The sequence below is a fragment of the Salvia hispanica genome, chromosome 6, assembly GCF_029641045.1.
Source record: "Salvia hispanica isolate PSC_SH4W2 chromosome 6, Shi_PSC_v1, whole genome shotgun sequence".
NCBI lineage: Eukaryota > Viridiplantae > Streptophyta > Magnoliopsida > Lamiales > Lamiaceae > Salvia > Salvia hispanica.
The window spans coordinates 14,243,700-14,259,685 of NC_142697.1; the positions used below are offsets into that span (position 1 = coordinate 14,243,700).

General features: G+C 38.4%; 1 protein-coding gene across 1 annotated transcript; it reads right to left on the bottom strand.

The window, feature by feature from the left end:
- Positions 1-3,441: 3,441 nt before the first annotated feature.
- On the bottom strand, positions 3,442-6,017 carry LOC125204489 (uncharacterized). The gene is made up of 4 exons (XM_048103153.2): positions 5,554-6,017; positions 5,385-5,483; positions 4,697-5,305; positions 3,442-4,624 (listed from the first exon to the last, which is right to left on the bottom strand). The coding sequence occupies exons 1-4, from the start codon at positions 5,866-5,868 to the stop codon at positions 3,599-3,601; spliced, it is 2,049 nt and encodes a 682-aa protein (XP_047959110.1). The 5' UTR covers positions 5,869-6,017; the 3' UTR covers positions 3,442-3,598.
- Positions 6,018-15,986: the final 9,969 nt, after the last annotated feature.

The following is a 15,986-nucleotide window of genomic DNA, read 5'->3' on the forward strand; positions in this document are numbered from 1 at the left end:
ATGGTGTTTAGGCCAGCCATAGGCCAGCCATTTTCTCCTCTGCCACGTCAGCAACACTAAAAAAACCACATGTCACGTCAGATTTATGCCAGCCATAGGCCAGCCGCAATAAAAATAATTCAAAATATACTACATTTACGGAATTAAAATTGCGATATACGGAATTAAATTTACGACACATATACGGGAAAAATAATCCATTCCATTAAAAAAAAAGTACTAAGATTTTAAAAAAAAAGTACATGATTTTTTTTTTAAAAAAAGGGCTTCAACAAACGAGCCCCGCCACTCTCTACTCCTCATCGCCGTCGCCGTCGTCCTCGTCCTCGTCGCCGCCGCCGCCGCTGCCGCCACCCGTGGTATCTGAGCCCACGTCGGAACCCCCCAGCCGTGACCTCGCGATCTCTAAATCAGCACGCATGCTCTCGAGCATCTCGTAAAGAAACCTCTTCTCCGTGGGGTCAGTGGCGTTCTTCCACTCTCGGAAGACCTGTAACATCTGAGCCCGCGTTTGGTTACGCGAATGGAGAGTGTACTCGAGTGGGGCGGCTGGGAGGGCGGAGGACTGGACCTCGCGGGGCGATAGGGGGATCCGCCCCTCGCAGCCCGCTGCGCCCGCTTGTGTCCAACCGGGCGGGGGCGACCAGTAAATGAAGGAGGGGATGGAAACTCCTCAGCATCCGGGGGGAGGTCGTGGGATCCGCCGCTGCTGCCGCTGTAGTCGCCGCTATAGTTAAGTCGCTGCTTCTTCGGCCACCCAGCGTCGCACCCAGCCCGGAACTTCTCGGAGTCCTTCAACAACAAGAAGCACTCCCAGAAGGTGAACTCCTTATACTTCCCCTCCAAGGGGAACTGACTCGCGGCGATCCTCCGGGCGTCGTCCTCAGTCTGCCCACTTCTGAGCTGACGGAGGGCGTTGGCGTACAAATTCGCAAAACGGCCCACCGCGGCCCTGGTGCGCTCCCACCCTTTCCGGACCTCCTCGTTGTTGTAGTCCTTCCCGTGCGGGCAGTGGCTCTTATAGGCAGCCCTGATCTTCGCCCACATGTTGACGACCCGCTGGTTGTTCGCAACCAGTGGATCGTCGCACACCTCCAACCACCCCTTGGCCACCGCGGCGTACTCATCCTCCGTCCACTTCCTCCGGCCAGTGGCAGCGGGCTGCGATGACTCGCCGACCGCCTTGCCCTTCCCCTTCCCCCTCGTCTTCTTCTTCGGCGCGGCCGGCGTCGCTGGAACGGGAGTATCATCGTCCCCGAGATCGATCCCCATATCATGCAATGACAGAAGGTCATCGCCAGAGAACTGCGTCTCCACCGGGGTCGACGTGTGAGACAAAGCCGTCAAAAAATCAAGCGAGGGCCGATATACCGCGTCCCCTCCCGGTGACCCCTGCACCCCCCCCCCCCCCCCCCCGGCATCCCGGGATGCATACCGTGCGGCATCCCCCCCTGCCACATCATCCCCATCATCTGCTGCAGCATCATCTGCTGCTGCATCTGGGGCATACCCCCCCACCCGGGCGCTGACTGCCCGCCGCTCCCCTGCCCGCCGCCCGGCATCCCCCACGACATACCCCCCGGCATACCCCCCTGGTTCCCCCCCCATCGCCCCCCCCCCCCCCCCCCCGGCGCACCAGCCATCATCCCCATCATCTGATTCCAAGGGATGTTAAACCCCGGGCCCATCTGCCCCCATCCAGATCCCACGGGTACTGTGGGAGTCTGAGAGCCGCTCGTCGTCGGACTGGACTCGTTGTTGTGATCCATCACTCGATGATGCTCTTGAACAAAATGTTAGAGAGAGAGAAAACTCGTTAAAACAAGCGGTGCAAATGGAAATGAAACGAAAATCGCGTTTATATATGATTTATAAAAAAAAAAAAAAAATCGAAAATCGGCGCTGGCCGATCGCTGGCCGATCGGGCCTCCACAATGGCGGCTAGCCGATCGGCTAGCGCTTCGGCCAGCCCACGCCGATCCGCTCGCCGAAATCGCGTTTGCCGATTGCAATGGTTCGGCTAGCCGATCGGCTAGCGCGACGAATCGGCTAGCCGGTCGCTAGCCGACCATTGCGGATGCTCTAAAGAAAAGTCTATTACAATGAGTTATTTGTGACTAGCTACTTTTATTTACCAATAATCCCTTAATCTAATTAGTGTAGTACTATATATCTTATATTCTTATTAATACACTTGTCACGAGTTTAAAAATGTAAAGAAAACACGAGTTTTAAAAAGTTTATAGAGTGTGACCCATATTTTTATCTTCCATCCGTTCCATAGAAATATGAGCAATTGATATGGCACGAGAATTAAAACAAAATTAGTAAAGTAAGTGAGAGTAGGAGAAGAGTAGTTAAAGTATTGTTAGTGGATAATGAGACTCACATTATTAGTAGTGTTTAAATGTTATGTATGTTGTAAATAAGTTGATGTATATAACAAATTGATAATTTTACAAAAATGAAATGCACATATTTTTGTGGGGCGGACTAAAATGAAAAGTGGGCATATTTTTATGGGACGGAGTGAGTATTTACTATTTTCATGACAAAATATGAATTAAATAAATTAGTATAAATAAATTTATATACAATAATATAAAATAAAATATCCCAAAATGGAAGGTACGTTAAATCATTAAACACTAATGTACCTTAAACACTAACTGAAGGTACATTAAATCTCTTGCTTTACCGATTACTCCCTCCGTCCCCGAATACTTGACACAGTTCACTTTTTTCATTTTTGGTAGTGGACCTCATATTCCACTAACTCATTCCTACTCACATTTATTATAAAACTAATAGTACTTTAAAAGTAGGACCCACATCCCACCAACTTTTTCAACACATTTTTCATTACATTTCTTAAAACCCGTGCCGGGTCAAACCATGTCAAGTATTCGGGGACGGAGGGAGTATGTATTAATTTTGGTGTCATTTCAAATACCTATATTTTTATGGGACAGAAAGAGTATATTCTCTTGTGGTGGGAGAGGGGAAGGGATCTCTGCCATCCAGGATATTCTCATTCACTATTATACCTTAAACGATGTTGCATTTTTTGTTTTTTAGGCTGATTTTTATTACTGCAGAATTTTCATTCCCTCAACTCTTACTCATTAAAAGTCCGTATAGCCTAGACTAATTTTAGAGGGGCGAGGGAGTATTTTATCAAATACTCCACCAGATGAGCTAGCTCGAAATTCCCTTCTCCCCATTCGCTTCGTCGCTCTGCAGCTCCAGGTCCTGATAATTGACCTCTTTTCACCTCCCTCTTTTCTCTTTATGCAGGAATGACATCATTGAGAGCTACAGGTAAAGCCTTTGATGTTGTGGACTTGGTAAGTAGCAGCACATTTCAGATATTTCTCACCTAGTACTACTTTATGCAGGAACGAAATTCATTTCTTTGTATATAAACAAGGATAATATATGTATTCAACTCATATACTCCATTTCTTTGAAAATTGGTTATTGATGTGTATGCCAAAGGTTAGGCAAGCCAAAACTAAGCTTAGTGCACATTTTGCACGCTTTACCTTCTCATGTACAAACATGCAAATTAGACATAACTGCAAAAGCGTTTTAATCCCTACAGATTTTCAGTTTCTAATGCTTCCATTGTTAAGCTTTCCTTAGTATTAAGCTCCTTCTGTGGATCCAGGCATTTGGTGTAATGGAACTCGATTTGCAGACGATGATGAAGAGGCGTCGATGCCAGCAGCCCCTTTTTCAGGTCAACTAGCAACTCCCTGATGGGGATTGCAGCCAGAAAGCTCTTGATGTACTCTTTGCACGACTCTTTGCCCGTGCCCACCACGCTCCATTCTTCCACATTCTTTCCTTCTGTTAGATTACTAGTAGTAGATGAGCCTTCCTTATTCTCATTTTGCTCTGGTTTATCCTCTGCAGATTTACCTTCCTGCTTATCAGTGAGCTGATGAATCGCGGAATCTCTATCAAATTTCAAGATGAAGGCCTGATTGCAGCCTTCATAGAGCCTCTCACCCAAAGTCTCAATAATGTAGTATGCATCTTGCTCGACCTTCAAGACGAAGAAGTGATCGTTCCAGCTGATGATGTAGACGAGAGGGCGAGCCGAGGTAGGCATCTCTGAGGAAGCTGCAGAGATCTCATCCCATATGTTGTCAAACGACATGGCGCCTTGGAGGAAATCACACCCTTTCTCATCCAATCCTTCCGGATGGAAGAATCCAACGAATGACTTCTCTGGCACGACAGAAAGTGGCCGGTCCTTTGCCTCCAGTACTGTATCGAGATCAAAATGCTTGTCCGGGAAGCGCTCCATGTATGCCTCGTCGTCGCAGAGATTTCTCCACTCCAGTGATCCGTCAAGGATGAGTCTGTCAAGCTGGGACTTGATCGGCATCTCATTGTCGTTGGACTGCAGCCAGTCCGCGATGGCAGCAACCAGAGCCGTGCAAGCACTCTCACCGCCTGCACGCTCGTGCCTCTGGTCGATTGAAGCGAAGAAAACTTGTGTTTTCAGCTTCATGTGTCCATCGCGGCTCGTGATCTCCTTATCTTCCCAGGCGCCAACCGTGAAATCATCGTCTCCAAAGGCCGAGGCGCACGTGCTGGAGCTCTCCCCGTCTCTCTGTAAACACAAATTCAGCAAAAAATCTCGACCATCCGGAAACGATTGGGCAAATGATCGAAAGCATAATACCGTTAAGGTGGACTCGTCGGAGGAGCTAAGCTGCCTTCGATCGAAATCAATGTCATCGCCTCCTTCCTCGCCATAGCACTTCTTCAGCAACGGCTCCCCCTTCATCTTGGGAGACTTGAAGCTCAGCTTCCGCTTCCTCCACGGCAGAATCCGAGGCTTGGCGCTCTGCTCCTGCATCGGATGATGATCATCGGGGGACGACGACACGTGCTTGGTTCGATATGTGTAGTATAGCCAGTCCTCGTCCTCACTCGTGTTTGTTGCTCCGGCATAGTTTGCATAAGCCAAAGTCTCATAACTGAAGGACTTCCTGTCGCAAGAATCCTCCTCACTGGAGCCGTGGTCGTCTGAATCGGAGGAGTCGAGAGGATCGCTCCTGTCGGAGCTCCTGCCATCACTGCCTTCGTCTCTTTTAGGCCTGAACGAAGAGAGCCCCTTTAAGATGTTGATTCTCATGGGGCTGGCCTTGGAAGGGGAGAGAGAGGGATCCTGTTTCTCTGTGGAAAACATTTCTCCGTAGCATGGTGATCGAGGAAACAAGAGAATGGATTTTGGCGCTGATTCAGATTGATCTTGGACATTTTCCAATTCAACTAGAACGACTGACAGCTGCATTACATAAAGAAACACCATATTCACCAAATATTCATTGAAAAAACAAAAAAAAAATTGGGTGAAGATTGCTTACATGAAGAGAAGCATTGGTATCAAGAGGAATATCAATGTCCCTGGCCTGTTTATCGAAACCTGCTAGATTTAATGATGCAGAGGCTACCCTGTTCGACCCCTGCATAGTCAACATCAATTAACAGAAAAAAAAAAAAAAAAAAACACAGAGGGAGAGAGAGAAGACTGACATTGAAAAGGGTGAAGGAGACCTCCCAAGGATGAAAGAGACCGTCCTTATTAGCGGAGAAAGCGCAGAAGCATCGAAATTGTTCGTCCCATGGAACAATTCCGTGCTGATTCAACAACACCTCCTTTGTGAAATTCCTTCTAACGCTCTTCCTGAGAGAACTCAGAGAGATCCCTTTGGCGCCCTTCCATTTGATCTCAACCGAATAGCCGGCGCAATCGTCGCGCTTCACACCGCTTTCCAGCCGATGAACGGTGATTCTCGCCTCCAATTTCTTCGATTGCCGTGGCCTCCACTTCATCATCTTCACCACCATTGTTGACTTTTTTCTATTTTAAGGAAGAGCTCTGCGCTTTGAAATTAGAAATGGTGGTGAGAGTGAATGAGACTTTATAAAATCAGAGTGATGAAAGTTTACACTTTCCAGCTTTGGAGATAGAGAGGGATGGATGGAAAATTATCATAATAAGGCCCCCCACTATATATTAATGACGGAAGATTGTACTTGTCAACCAATATATTTATATTTGATTCTTTCTTATCTATTTCTCCATTTACTTATATGCACTTGATTTATATTCTTTCGTATTTAGTACTTTCAACCGAAATTGGATTCATATATTTTAAGATATAAAAGTGAAATTAATGTTTTTCTTTTCTTAGAATTGAATTTAGGCTCTTACAGTTGTAATTTGGATTTAATGATTAATGTCGATGAAATCATAGGGATTTTTTTAAGTCAAAATATAAAGTTTTGATTTTTTATTAATACCGGATAAGGAAAATTGCATTCACTAATTTTCATGGAACAACTGGATGTTGAGAAGATAAATTGAGTACTACTTAGCAAATCAAGTCAATATTAGTATGGGGTTAGGTAATTACTAATTAGAGTAGCATGATTAATGTTAACGACGAAGGCCGGCTGTACAGAGCGATAAACATAAAACTCAACGCTTGTTCAACCAGCAAATTTCCAGTTTTCTTTTACTATATATCCTACATTAATTATTCGTCAAGGGACAGTGAAGTAAACACTGTGTGTTTACAATTAAATGCGGCAATATATATACTCACGAAGGTTCAAATTCTAATGCTTATAGCATCTTAATCCAAAATTAAGACCAAATTTCAATCCTTAGATTTTAAAATGAGTGGATGAGATTAAATCTTACGAATCTCAATAAATAGTAGACAAAATATCAACAAAAGGCTAATATCGTCATTATGTTATCATATGATAATTTTCGCGAATGTTTTTTTTATATCAACATAGTGTAACAATATGACATAAGAATATCAACACTAGTACAAGAAAATATCAACACATATTTATTGAGATTTTTACATGATTTTATTGAGATTTTTACATGGTTTTATTGAGATTTTTTGATGTATTTGTTGATAAAAATCTGGTTATCAACATTTACGAAAACTAAAATAAAAAAAATATCAAATTTCATCATCCGAACGTCGTCGGAACATATGCAATTGAGATCTCGTTGGAATCCTTATAAAATTATCTTTAATTTGATATATTTTTTGCGGAAAAATAATTTAAATCGAGAGAATTACGTAAATTTAAAGTTTTAAGATAATTTTAATGAGAGAGAATTGACATTAATACCCTCTAATTTTATTTATTAATTTTCTTAATTAAAAATATAATCCATGTGACATTATTTAGCAATTGATCACTCCACTACTTACGAATAAGTTTAATATACTTGGGTGTGGTTCAGTTTGCAATATTATATTTCGGAACTAAATATATATTGTGTTTAGATCACGAGATTGAATCTCACAACCAAAATAATCTTACAACTTAATCCTAGATGAATTATCTCGTGTGGTTGGTTAACTAAAGGTGAGTTTGTGGCTTGTCCCCTTAGAGTGTCCACTATAGATGGCCGGGCCACTAATGCCCATGTTTATCACTATAGTGGACATGGCCAAGCCACCAAAAATTTTATTTTTTCCATTTTGTCTATATTTTAATTCTACTACAATTAAAATTGTTAGACTACAATAATTAAATAAAATGCATAATTTAATGAAAACTAAATCGAAAACCAAATCTTCGTTGTATTATAGAACGGGGTAAAATTATACAACGAAAATTGTTTAGGAACACGCAAACAAAAACATAAAAAAACACCGCCATCGCCGACTACTCGGTCTCATCATCAGAATCCGCCACTTCATCTTCACCCATTGCATCGTCACCGCCAACGTCATCATCGTCACCACCACCGCCACCGCTCTGAGGTCCCGTCGCCGCCGCGGCCGTGTCCTCCCACCCCAACAACGACCTCAGCCTCACTATAAGGTCGTAGTACATCATCTTGGTAGTCGGGTCGGTCGACTTCTCATACAAGGCCAGAGTGTCATTGAGTTCCTTTATCATCTGCTCGCAGCAGAGTGTTGGGAGGCAGCGGCGGAGGCGGATCTAGCGGCTCGGATGGCGGACTGTTGACCCAGGGCCGTGGACGCCGGGATAGTGACGGGGGGGGGGGGGGGGATCCTCCATGACCTCGTCGTTGAGGTCGAAGGTCCTTGAACCGCCGCTACTACTGCTGCAGTTGCCGCCCCTGCCCTGTCTTGTACGGCTTGGCCCAGAATCAGACGCGTTCTCGCAGATGGCTTTGAATTTTGGGGAGTCCCGCAGAACGAGGAATTCTGCCCAGTAGGTAAACTTCTTGCCTACTTGCACATTGAACAACTGCATCGACAGGGATTTTATGTCGGCTTCGCTGCGGCCACTCTCAGCAGTGCGCAGTTGGTTCTCGTATATACCAATGAACTTCCGAAGAGTTGTAGTGATCCTGCCGAACTTCTTCCGAATCTGATCGGGTGTACGGTCGACGCTCCCCGACGGTTTGAATTCATTGTACACCACCAAGACTTTCCGCCAGAAGCATAAGTCGGTCTGATCCGTGCCAACTATGGCATCTGTCGTCACCGCGTCCCATGCCCTCGCAATAGCAATGGACTCGGCATCTGTGTACAAAAACCCTCGTCGACCACCGCCGCCGCCTTCCTGCCCGCCGCCGCCATCGCCGCGACCACCGCGGCCGCCGCCCTGCCCACCGTCGCCGTCGCCGCCACCTCGCGCGGATCCTCCGCCATGCCCGCCGCCGCCGCCCCTTCGCCCGCCATTCCCGCCGCCACTTCGCCCGCCACCGCTTCTTCCACCGCCTCCTCTCCCCGTCTCTACACGACCGAGCGTCGGCAATGGGGTATCAGGCGACCCCATCAATTGTTCCCATGTGAATCTATCAGATTCATCAAGCGGAGAATGACAACTCTGAAATGGGGAGGATTGAAATTGGGACGGGAAGTTAATCGCGTCCATGTTGGGTCGATAGTCGCCCGTCCCTGGTTAGGTACGACCCGCATATCTCTGCTGATAGGCCGAGGACTGCCCCCGGTTTTGGGGTGTTTGTAGCCACGGCGCCGGCGATGGCGGACTCCACATCTGGGATGGAGGAGGGGTGGGACTCGATCCCCAGTGTTGGGGGGGTGGAAAGTCCCCCTGTCCTGAATCTCCATAACCGGGATCGTCTCCGCCTTGCATTTCACAAAAATTCAAATTGAAGGGAATAGGGTAAATTGTGTGTGAGAGTAGAGTAAAAATAAGCTATGAATTTTAGGTATGAATAGAAAAAATTTCGAAAATTAAAAAAAAAATAATAATAAATTCTGAAAAGGGGAGAGCCGCGGCTCGTGGCCATCACTATAGGAGGGCCGCGGCTCGCGCCCAAGCGCCGCGGCCAGGCCACTATCGTAGCCCCCCCCCCCCCCCCCCCCCCTCCCCCGACCGCGGCTGCCCACCCCCCGCACTATAGGGAGCCGCGGCTCGCGGCTCTCCCGTGGCCCGGCCGCGGCTCCCCTATAGTGGACACTCTTATTCCTTCTGGGGGTGGTTTTTTAGCTTTGTTAATGACGTATGTTCCGCTTTGATGCAGACCTTCGAGTTTGGAGAATGCTCCTCTTGGACCTTCTAGCTATGTTGTATCTTCGCTATTGTGGATCTATTGCTTTGTACTGGTTTACCCTTAGTTTTCGGGGCAATTTGTGCTTTATTTTAATTTAAAAAATGAATGTCATTGTATTAATTTCGAAATTGGAAATATGAAACTTGAATTAAATGCATAGTTAACTTTATACACGCAATGGATGAAATTTGCAATTTAACATCTATGATCTATCCTAATCCGATGGCCCTCTCATGAATAAAGAAGCATCTGTCCGATTCTGGAAATATTCCCTGTACCTATTGCCAATTGCCAAAGCAAAATAATAGTAAAATACTTATAGTATTGTAAATTTGTAATAATACAAATAATAATAAGATGCGTTTCCAAAAAGTATTACTCCCTCTGTCTATAGTAATGGAGACGGTTTTTTTTTCGTCACGGAAATTAAGAAAAATTGTGTTAGGTGAGTTAAGTAAAGGGTGAATAAAGTGGAAAATGAAAAAGGTAGAAACATGAAGAGAGAATAAAATAAGAGAAAGTAAAGTATGTGTAGAAAAATATATTGACTTTTACTAGAAAAGAAAATGACTCTATTATTATGGAATGTACCAAAGTGACAAAATGACTTTTTTACTATAGAATGGAGGGATTACTACTACTCTAACATATTTTTTCGGTGCAATTTGGGGACTAGCATGATAGGTGTTGGACCGAACGGTGCATTTAAAATTTTATAAGAAGCTATATCCATTTTATAACATAAACTATTCCTCATTATATTAGTAGCATATTATATCTTTAAAAAAAAGACTAATTTTTGCATTTTTTTTCCCTTCCATTAAAATTAGATCAATTTCTAAATATAAAGTTTAAACATTTAAATATTATTAATATTGTGGATCTTACATTCCACTAACAGTACTTATCTATTATGCCATGTTTGGTTGTCAGGATTCTGTCTGGGAAAGTAATATGATTCCTTACATTTTATATTCCTGTGTTTGTTTCGGTTTTTAATCAAATTGGAAAAGTAATCAGAATCCGTGAACAAGGAAAGTTAGTACAACTTTCCAGGATTCAGAATCCTAGCTTTTCTTAGGTATTCTCATTCCCAGCTTTAGGATTCTTACGTATTTAATACATTATTATTATTATTATTATTATTATTATTATTATTATTATAAAATACAATATTTTAATAATAATTTAAAATTATAAATCATCCATAATTTCAGTATAATAAATAACTATAATTAAATTTATCATAATTATAACTATATTATTATAATTGTTATTATCATAATAGTAATTAATAATTTATTAAATAATTAAAATATAATTATAATATAAATGATACAATAATAATACTATTATTTTATAAATTAATAATTAATCAATAAAATCGTAGTGAAATTTAAATTATATAATTTATTTGGATTATATTAGCCATAATTAATATTAATAATAATAATAATAATCATCTATTTATTATTATAACCATTTATGATTATAATATCCATGTAACTATTATGAAAATTATATTATTATATATTATGATGGATATTCATATTTAAATTATCCATAGTAACAATCAATATAATTATTATCATTTGTAATAATAATTTATTAAAAAATTTGTATTATTTTTTTTATATATAAAAGGTAATAAGTAGTAGTATATTTTTAGTTTGGTGTTTAAATTAAATATAAAATATAAAATCTTGATATTTTTCAAACACTGGAAAGTAAAGTTATTAAGAATCATTTTTCTGGGATTCATTTTTCCAGGAATCATTTTCCTTTCCAACTTTTTTCTCGTCAACCAAACATGGCTTACTTACAATTATTTTCTCTTCAATCTTATTTTACCAATTGCTACTATATTAAAACTCATGTCATACACGAATAGATCTATTTTTGGTGGACGGAGGTATTACTATAAACATATACTGCTTACTACTATATAAGTTCATATATATAACGAATATTGAGAGAGAGCTTTGAAATTATATCCAACTTAAAATTATAAAGGAAACCCAACATTATTCTTTTTCAATATGAAATTATCCGTTTCAAATCTTAATACTATTATTCTCCACGTACTTGTTGATATGAAATTATACATTCACATGGTATACTGTATAAGTAATAATGAAAAATACTGAAACATAATGTGAAGTCGAGAATCCGATGCGAAACAATTCAATCATTGTATAAATACAACTCTCATATTAATATTCTGGAGAAGTACATTTTAAACACTAATTAGTGGGGCAATATTATGAATACTAATATTTTAGAGCAAATTATGATTATTATCTGAGAAGTTCTCTCAGTGCAAGTAACAACTTAGAGCATAAAATAAAATGAATTAAGAAAGAAGTAGCAAAAGATATACTAACATCATAATTTTATCTTTATAACATTTCATTGTAAAATGTAAAGAAAGGGACATTTCCAAGTTCATGTTTCCCACTTTCGAAGAAAAATAATTATGAGATTCAACGCATGATCAATATATTTAACATCATCGTTCATATGCAATTTATTTAATGCAGTTCACATATATAGTATTTAATATTCTGTATAGTTGACTATTAATGAAATAAATATTAAAAAGAATAAATATAATAGCGAATATATGTGTATATTAATCTGAACTCCAAATTAAATGTATTTCATAAATCATTTCAACAAAATCTAATGAAAGAGATCAGAAATAGATAACTAGTCAGTTTAATTAGAATCTTGATTGGATTCTTTGTTACAGTTAGTAAATAAATTATTCCTGTGCCAAAATATAATTATGGTGGTAAGTAATTTTTTTCTTTTGTTTTTGTGATAAACCGGAATTAGGGTACACACAATGTTTCGTCCTCAGGGTTAATTTAATTCGACTGTCATGGTGAATCTATTCTATGAAATTAAATAGCTATTGAAGAACATATATTCGAAGTGTGATTTTAAAACGTATAGATTGAAAAGTATATATATTTGCTTCTTTTTAATGAAATTAGTAAATATAAACTCAAACAAAAATATATTCTTTGAAGGAAAAAGAAAAAAAAACTTCTAAATAGAGTGTGTCTGTCTTCAGTAACTCGTGGAAATAGAATTAATACTCACTCCATTTCCTAAAAATAAAAACTTTTAAAATGGTATAAATTTTAATATAAAAATAAATTAAGAGAAATGTAAAGAAAAAGTATGTTAGTGGAAAAATGGGTCTTATTTCATACAGAGAGAAATTTCTAAAAATGGAAAGAGTTCTAATTTTAGAAACGGGATGGAGTATTATTTTTTGATTAAGTATAAAGTGCACAAAGCCAACGAAGAGTGGCAAGCAAGAAAGTTCCGCTAAAACAACCAAAATTGACAACAACTAACAATCAACGTAGTAGAACTAAGAGACCTACAACAAGGCCATACGACAACCACGTCTCAACAGCAGAACCAACAATCCAACAAGCAAGACACCATATTTAGAAATCCAAAAACGAATAGCAAAGAAGACAACACACAGGTGGTGACTTGACTAAAGATTGTTAAGTCATTTGAGTAGGTGCAAATGAAAGGTTTGATGTCATTATTTTTTACTTTTCGTTGGTAAATTGATTATTAGGGCTTATTTAATCATGATTACTCTTGTAGTTTCACAGTAAAATCATCTTCAAATAATATTCCGCATTTTACAATGTTGTACGTAAGTATTTCAGTATTTGGTATCAAAAGTAAGGAGAATTCTCTCAATTTGTATGTATACATGTCATACACCCATACCTAATATTCTTCATGGCCCCAAATTCATATTTAAAAAAATGTTAAATAAACTATTGGAGAAGAGTGCAATAATCTAATGGGGTGACCTATTGCCCTATTAAGTTATTCAATTACCTAAAAATAATTTCGACGAGAACCAAAAATCCAGAGGAAATGCACATACATTGATGCAACTCTAAAGCAACAAATTTGAGCCACATGTTAAAGTTCTTTGTTCTTTCAAACTCTATACTAATGCACTATACAAATATCAACCGGACCACATATATTGAACAAAGTTTTCCATCTTTATATATACCATCCTTATTTTATACTCCATTTAATAATGTAATGGATTTTCTTTTCATTTTCTGCTAAACTTTTGTTAGGATCCATGAATGTTTAGGATCGCCAATCCTTAATTGGAATTTGAGTTATTTTAAAGTTGCCAAGTACTCGTCTAGATAACTCATTAATGTAATCAAAATATTTAGAATTTTAAATATTAGCTAGGGATACTTGCTAAAAGAAACATAAAATTCGATTCTCGTTTATGACACATGTTTAAATTGTTCCAATATTCGCATTTTTTATTGTTATTTGTAGCGTTGCATACACATTTAGTGATAATATAGAAACATAGTAGTATGAGGTCACATACCTCTGAAAAAATTACAAATGAATATTTTGAAAATACTTAATTATTTTTCAGATTTATATTAATAAAAACAAATTTTAAAATTTAAACTATTGGCAAATTATTAAAATAGAACGATAAAATAGTTTAGGTTTTGGCTCTAAATAATTTTGCTGCGAAAATGAGGAAAAAAGATTAATAATCATAGTCTCTATTCAAAACTGATGGAATAAAGTAATTTTATTATACCTATATTTAACCCTCGACGGTCATATGCGATCATGATTATGAGAGTTTCATATGCTCTGCGACAAATTTTGGAAAATGACTCCCAAACTCTTGAAACTTTTACTAGCATTTAACCCAATTTTTTTATTACTATATTCTTAATCATCGTCAAAGACTATTGTTGTTAAGAAGTTGTCGTTCGTAATTCTACAATAGCAGGTTGATTATTGTTTTCAGCTGATTGTATTTAAACTTTGACTCACTTATAAATTTTGCAAAAGTAGATCGATATTAGGCGCCTTAATTATAACAACATTTTCTACCGAAATGTAAAGAAAAAACTACCGGGGACAAATCATTTTTTAAAAAAATCAACTAAAGTGGCCCTCATAATTCGTGTTATATTTGTAATTTGTGGGCATAAAAGGGACCCCAAAATCAAAATGTCTTTTTGACTAAAAAAATATATAGAAGAGAAAAGATAAATGTACATAAATTTTACATGTACATAATCTTCTTAAAATTTTAAATTTAATTGAATTTAGTTAAAAATTGATTTATTATTTATTGTATTATAAAATGTAGCAATAAGAAAGAAGTGATATAGAAATTTTATGTTAAATTGTAACATCATTTCGAACTTGATTCGAATTAATTATATAATCTTTAATAAAAAATATATTTATTTTTTAATTTTACAAATATTTAAGTTAAAATTTTAAATTTTTTTGAAGTATTGCAAAATGATTAATATGAAAATTATTTTAAATCAATTAAAATATACAAATTAAGTTTTAATATAAAATATTTAAAAATGTTAAATTATGCACGTGCAATTATGTATATTATCATTACCCAAAATTGAAAATCGAGCACTCCATGATTATACTTGCTGACTTTACCTTCTACTCCATATTTTTGGCTGCCTACATATCTGGCCCATTAAAATGACCTGTGACTAATAGACGTAAATTTAAACTACAAACTTAAATATAAAGTGAATCTGCAACCAGAATAATTTCCCTATATTCAAAACTGTGGTTTATTTCCTTTGGAGCCACGATAACTTCGTGTTGGAAGAATCTGTGTTTTTATGAAATTTATTTATCCATAAGTAAGAGAGTAGAGAGGCGTCTCTCACACAAACACCTTGCAATGAGAAAAGAGTAATTGCACGGTTGACTCTCTCTTAGAAAAAACTATAAGAAAAAATAAGAAAGGATATGGATGAGTTGATACGTCTCATTTTAATCATGACATTATAGATCTGATAAATCATAAATGACATTTAAATTCTAATGTGCTTTGAGAATACACTTGGCCCAGAATAATTTATTTATGTACCAACCCAATACATACAAGTCATTTTTATTTTCTTTTCAAAATCGTGCAATGAACATTAAACATTCGCCTGCTCGAACGCATACTAAAACTTACGTGCACATTATTAATTAATTATTAAGTCAATTTAAATATCCCTACTTATAATTACAATAATTAAAAGGGTGGGGCCTCATAATTTTAGGGCAAAGGCAGCGTCTCAACGGATGACTTAAGCACGAAGCTTTGTCTTTATCTGATAAGCATGTAGTTGTGCACGCGCCACCTCCGCACCTTTGGCGTGCTTACGCACGTGACGAGGGTGGATCAAGAAATTGAAATTCATGAGATTGGAAATATTGAAAAATATTTTTATTGTTTTCCAACTCTGGTGGTATCATTTTTGTTAATTTACCAAAAAATAGTCCCAATTTTTCGTTTGTGTTTGTATTTTATGTGGTTTAATGTATCTAGTGGATTTTGCAGTCTATGCATTTAATGAGTATGTGT

Excerpts from the sequence above, each read along its gene's own strand:
- LOC125204489 (XM_048103153.2), bottom strand. The coding sequence starts at position 5,868 with ATGGTGGTGAAGATGATGAAGTGGAGGCCACGGCAATCGAAGAAATTG. Across the intron at positions 5,484-5,553 it reads TCTCCTTCACCCTTTTCAAT|GGGTCGAACAGGGTAGCCTC; the intron begins GTCAGTCTTCTC and ends TTGACTATGCAG. Across the intron at positions 5,306-5,384 it reads ATACCAATGCTTCTCTTCAT|CTGTCAGTCGTTCTAGTTGA; the intron begins GTAAGCAATCTT and ends TATGTAATGCAG.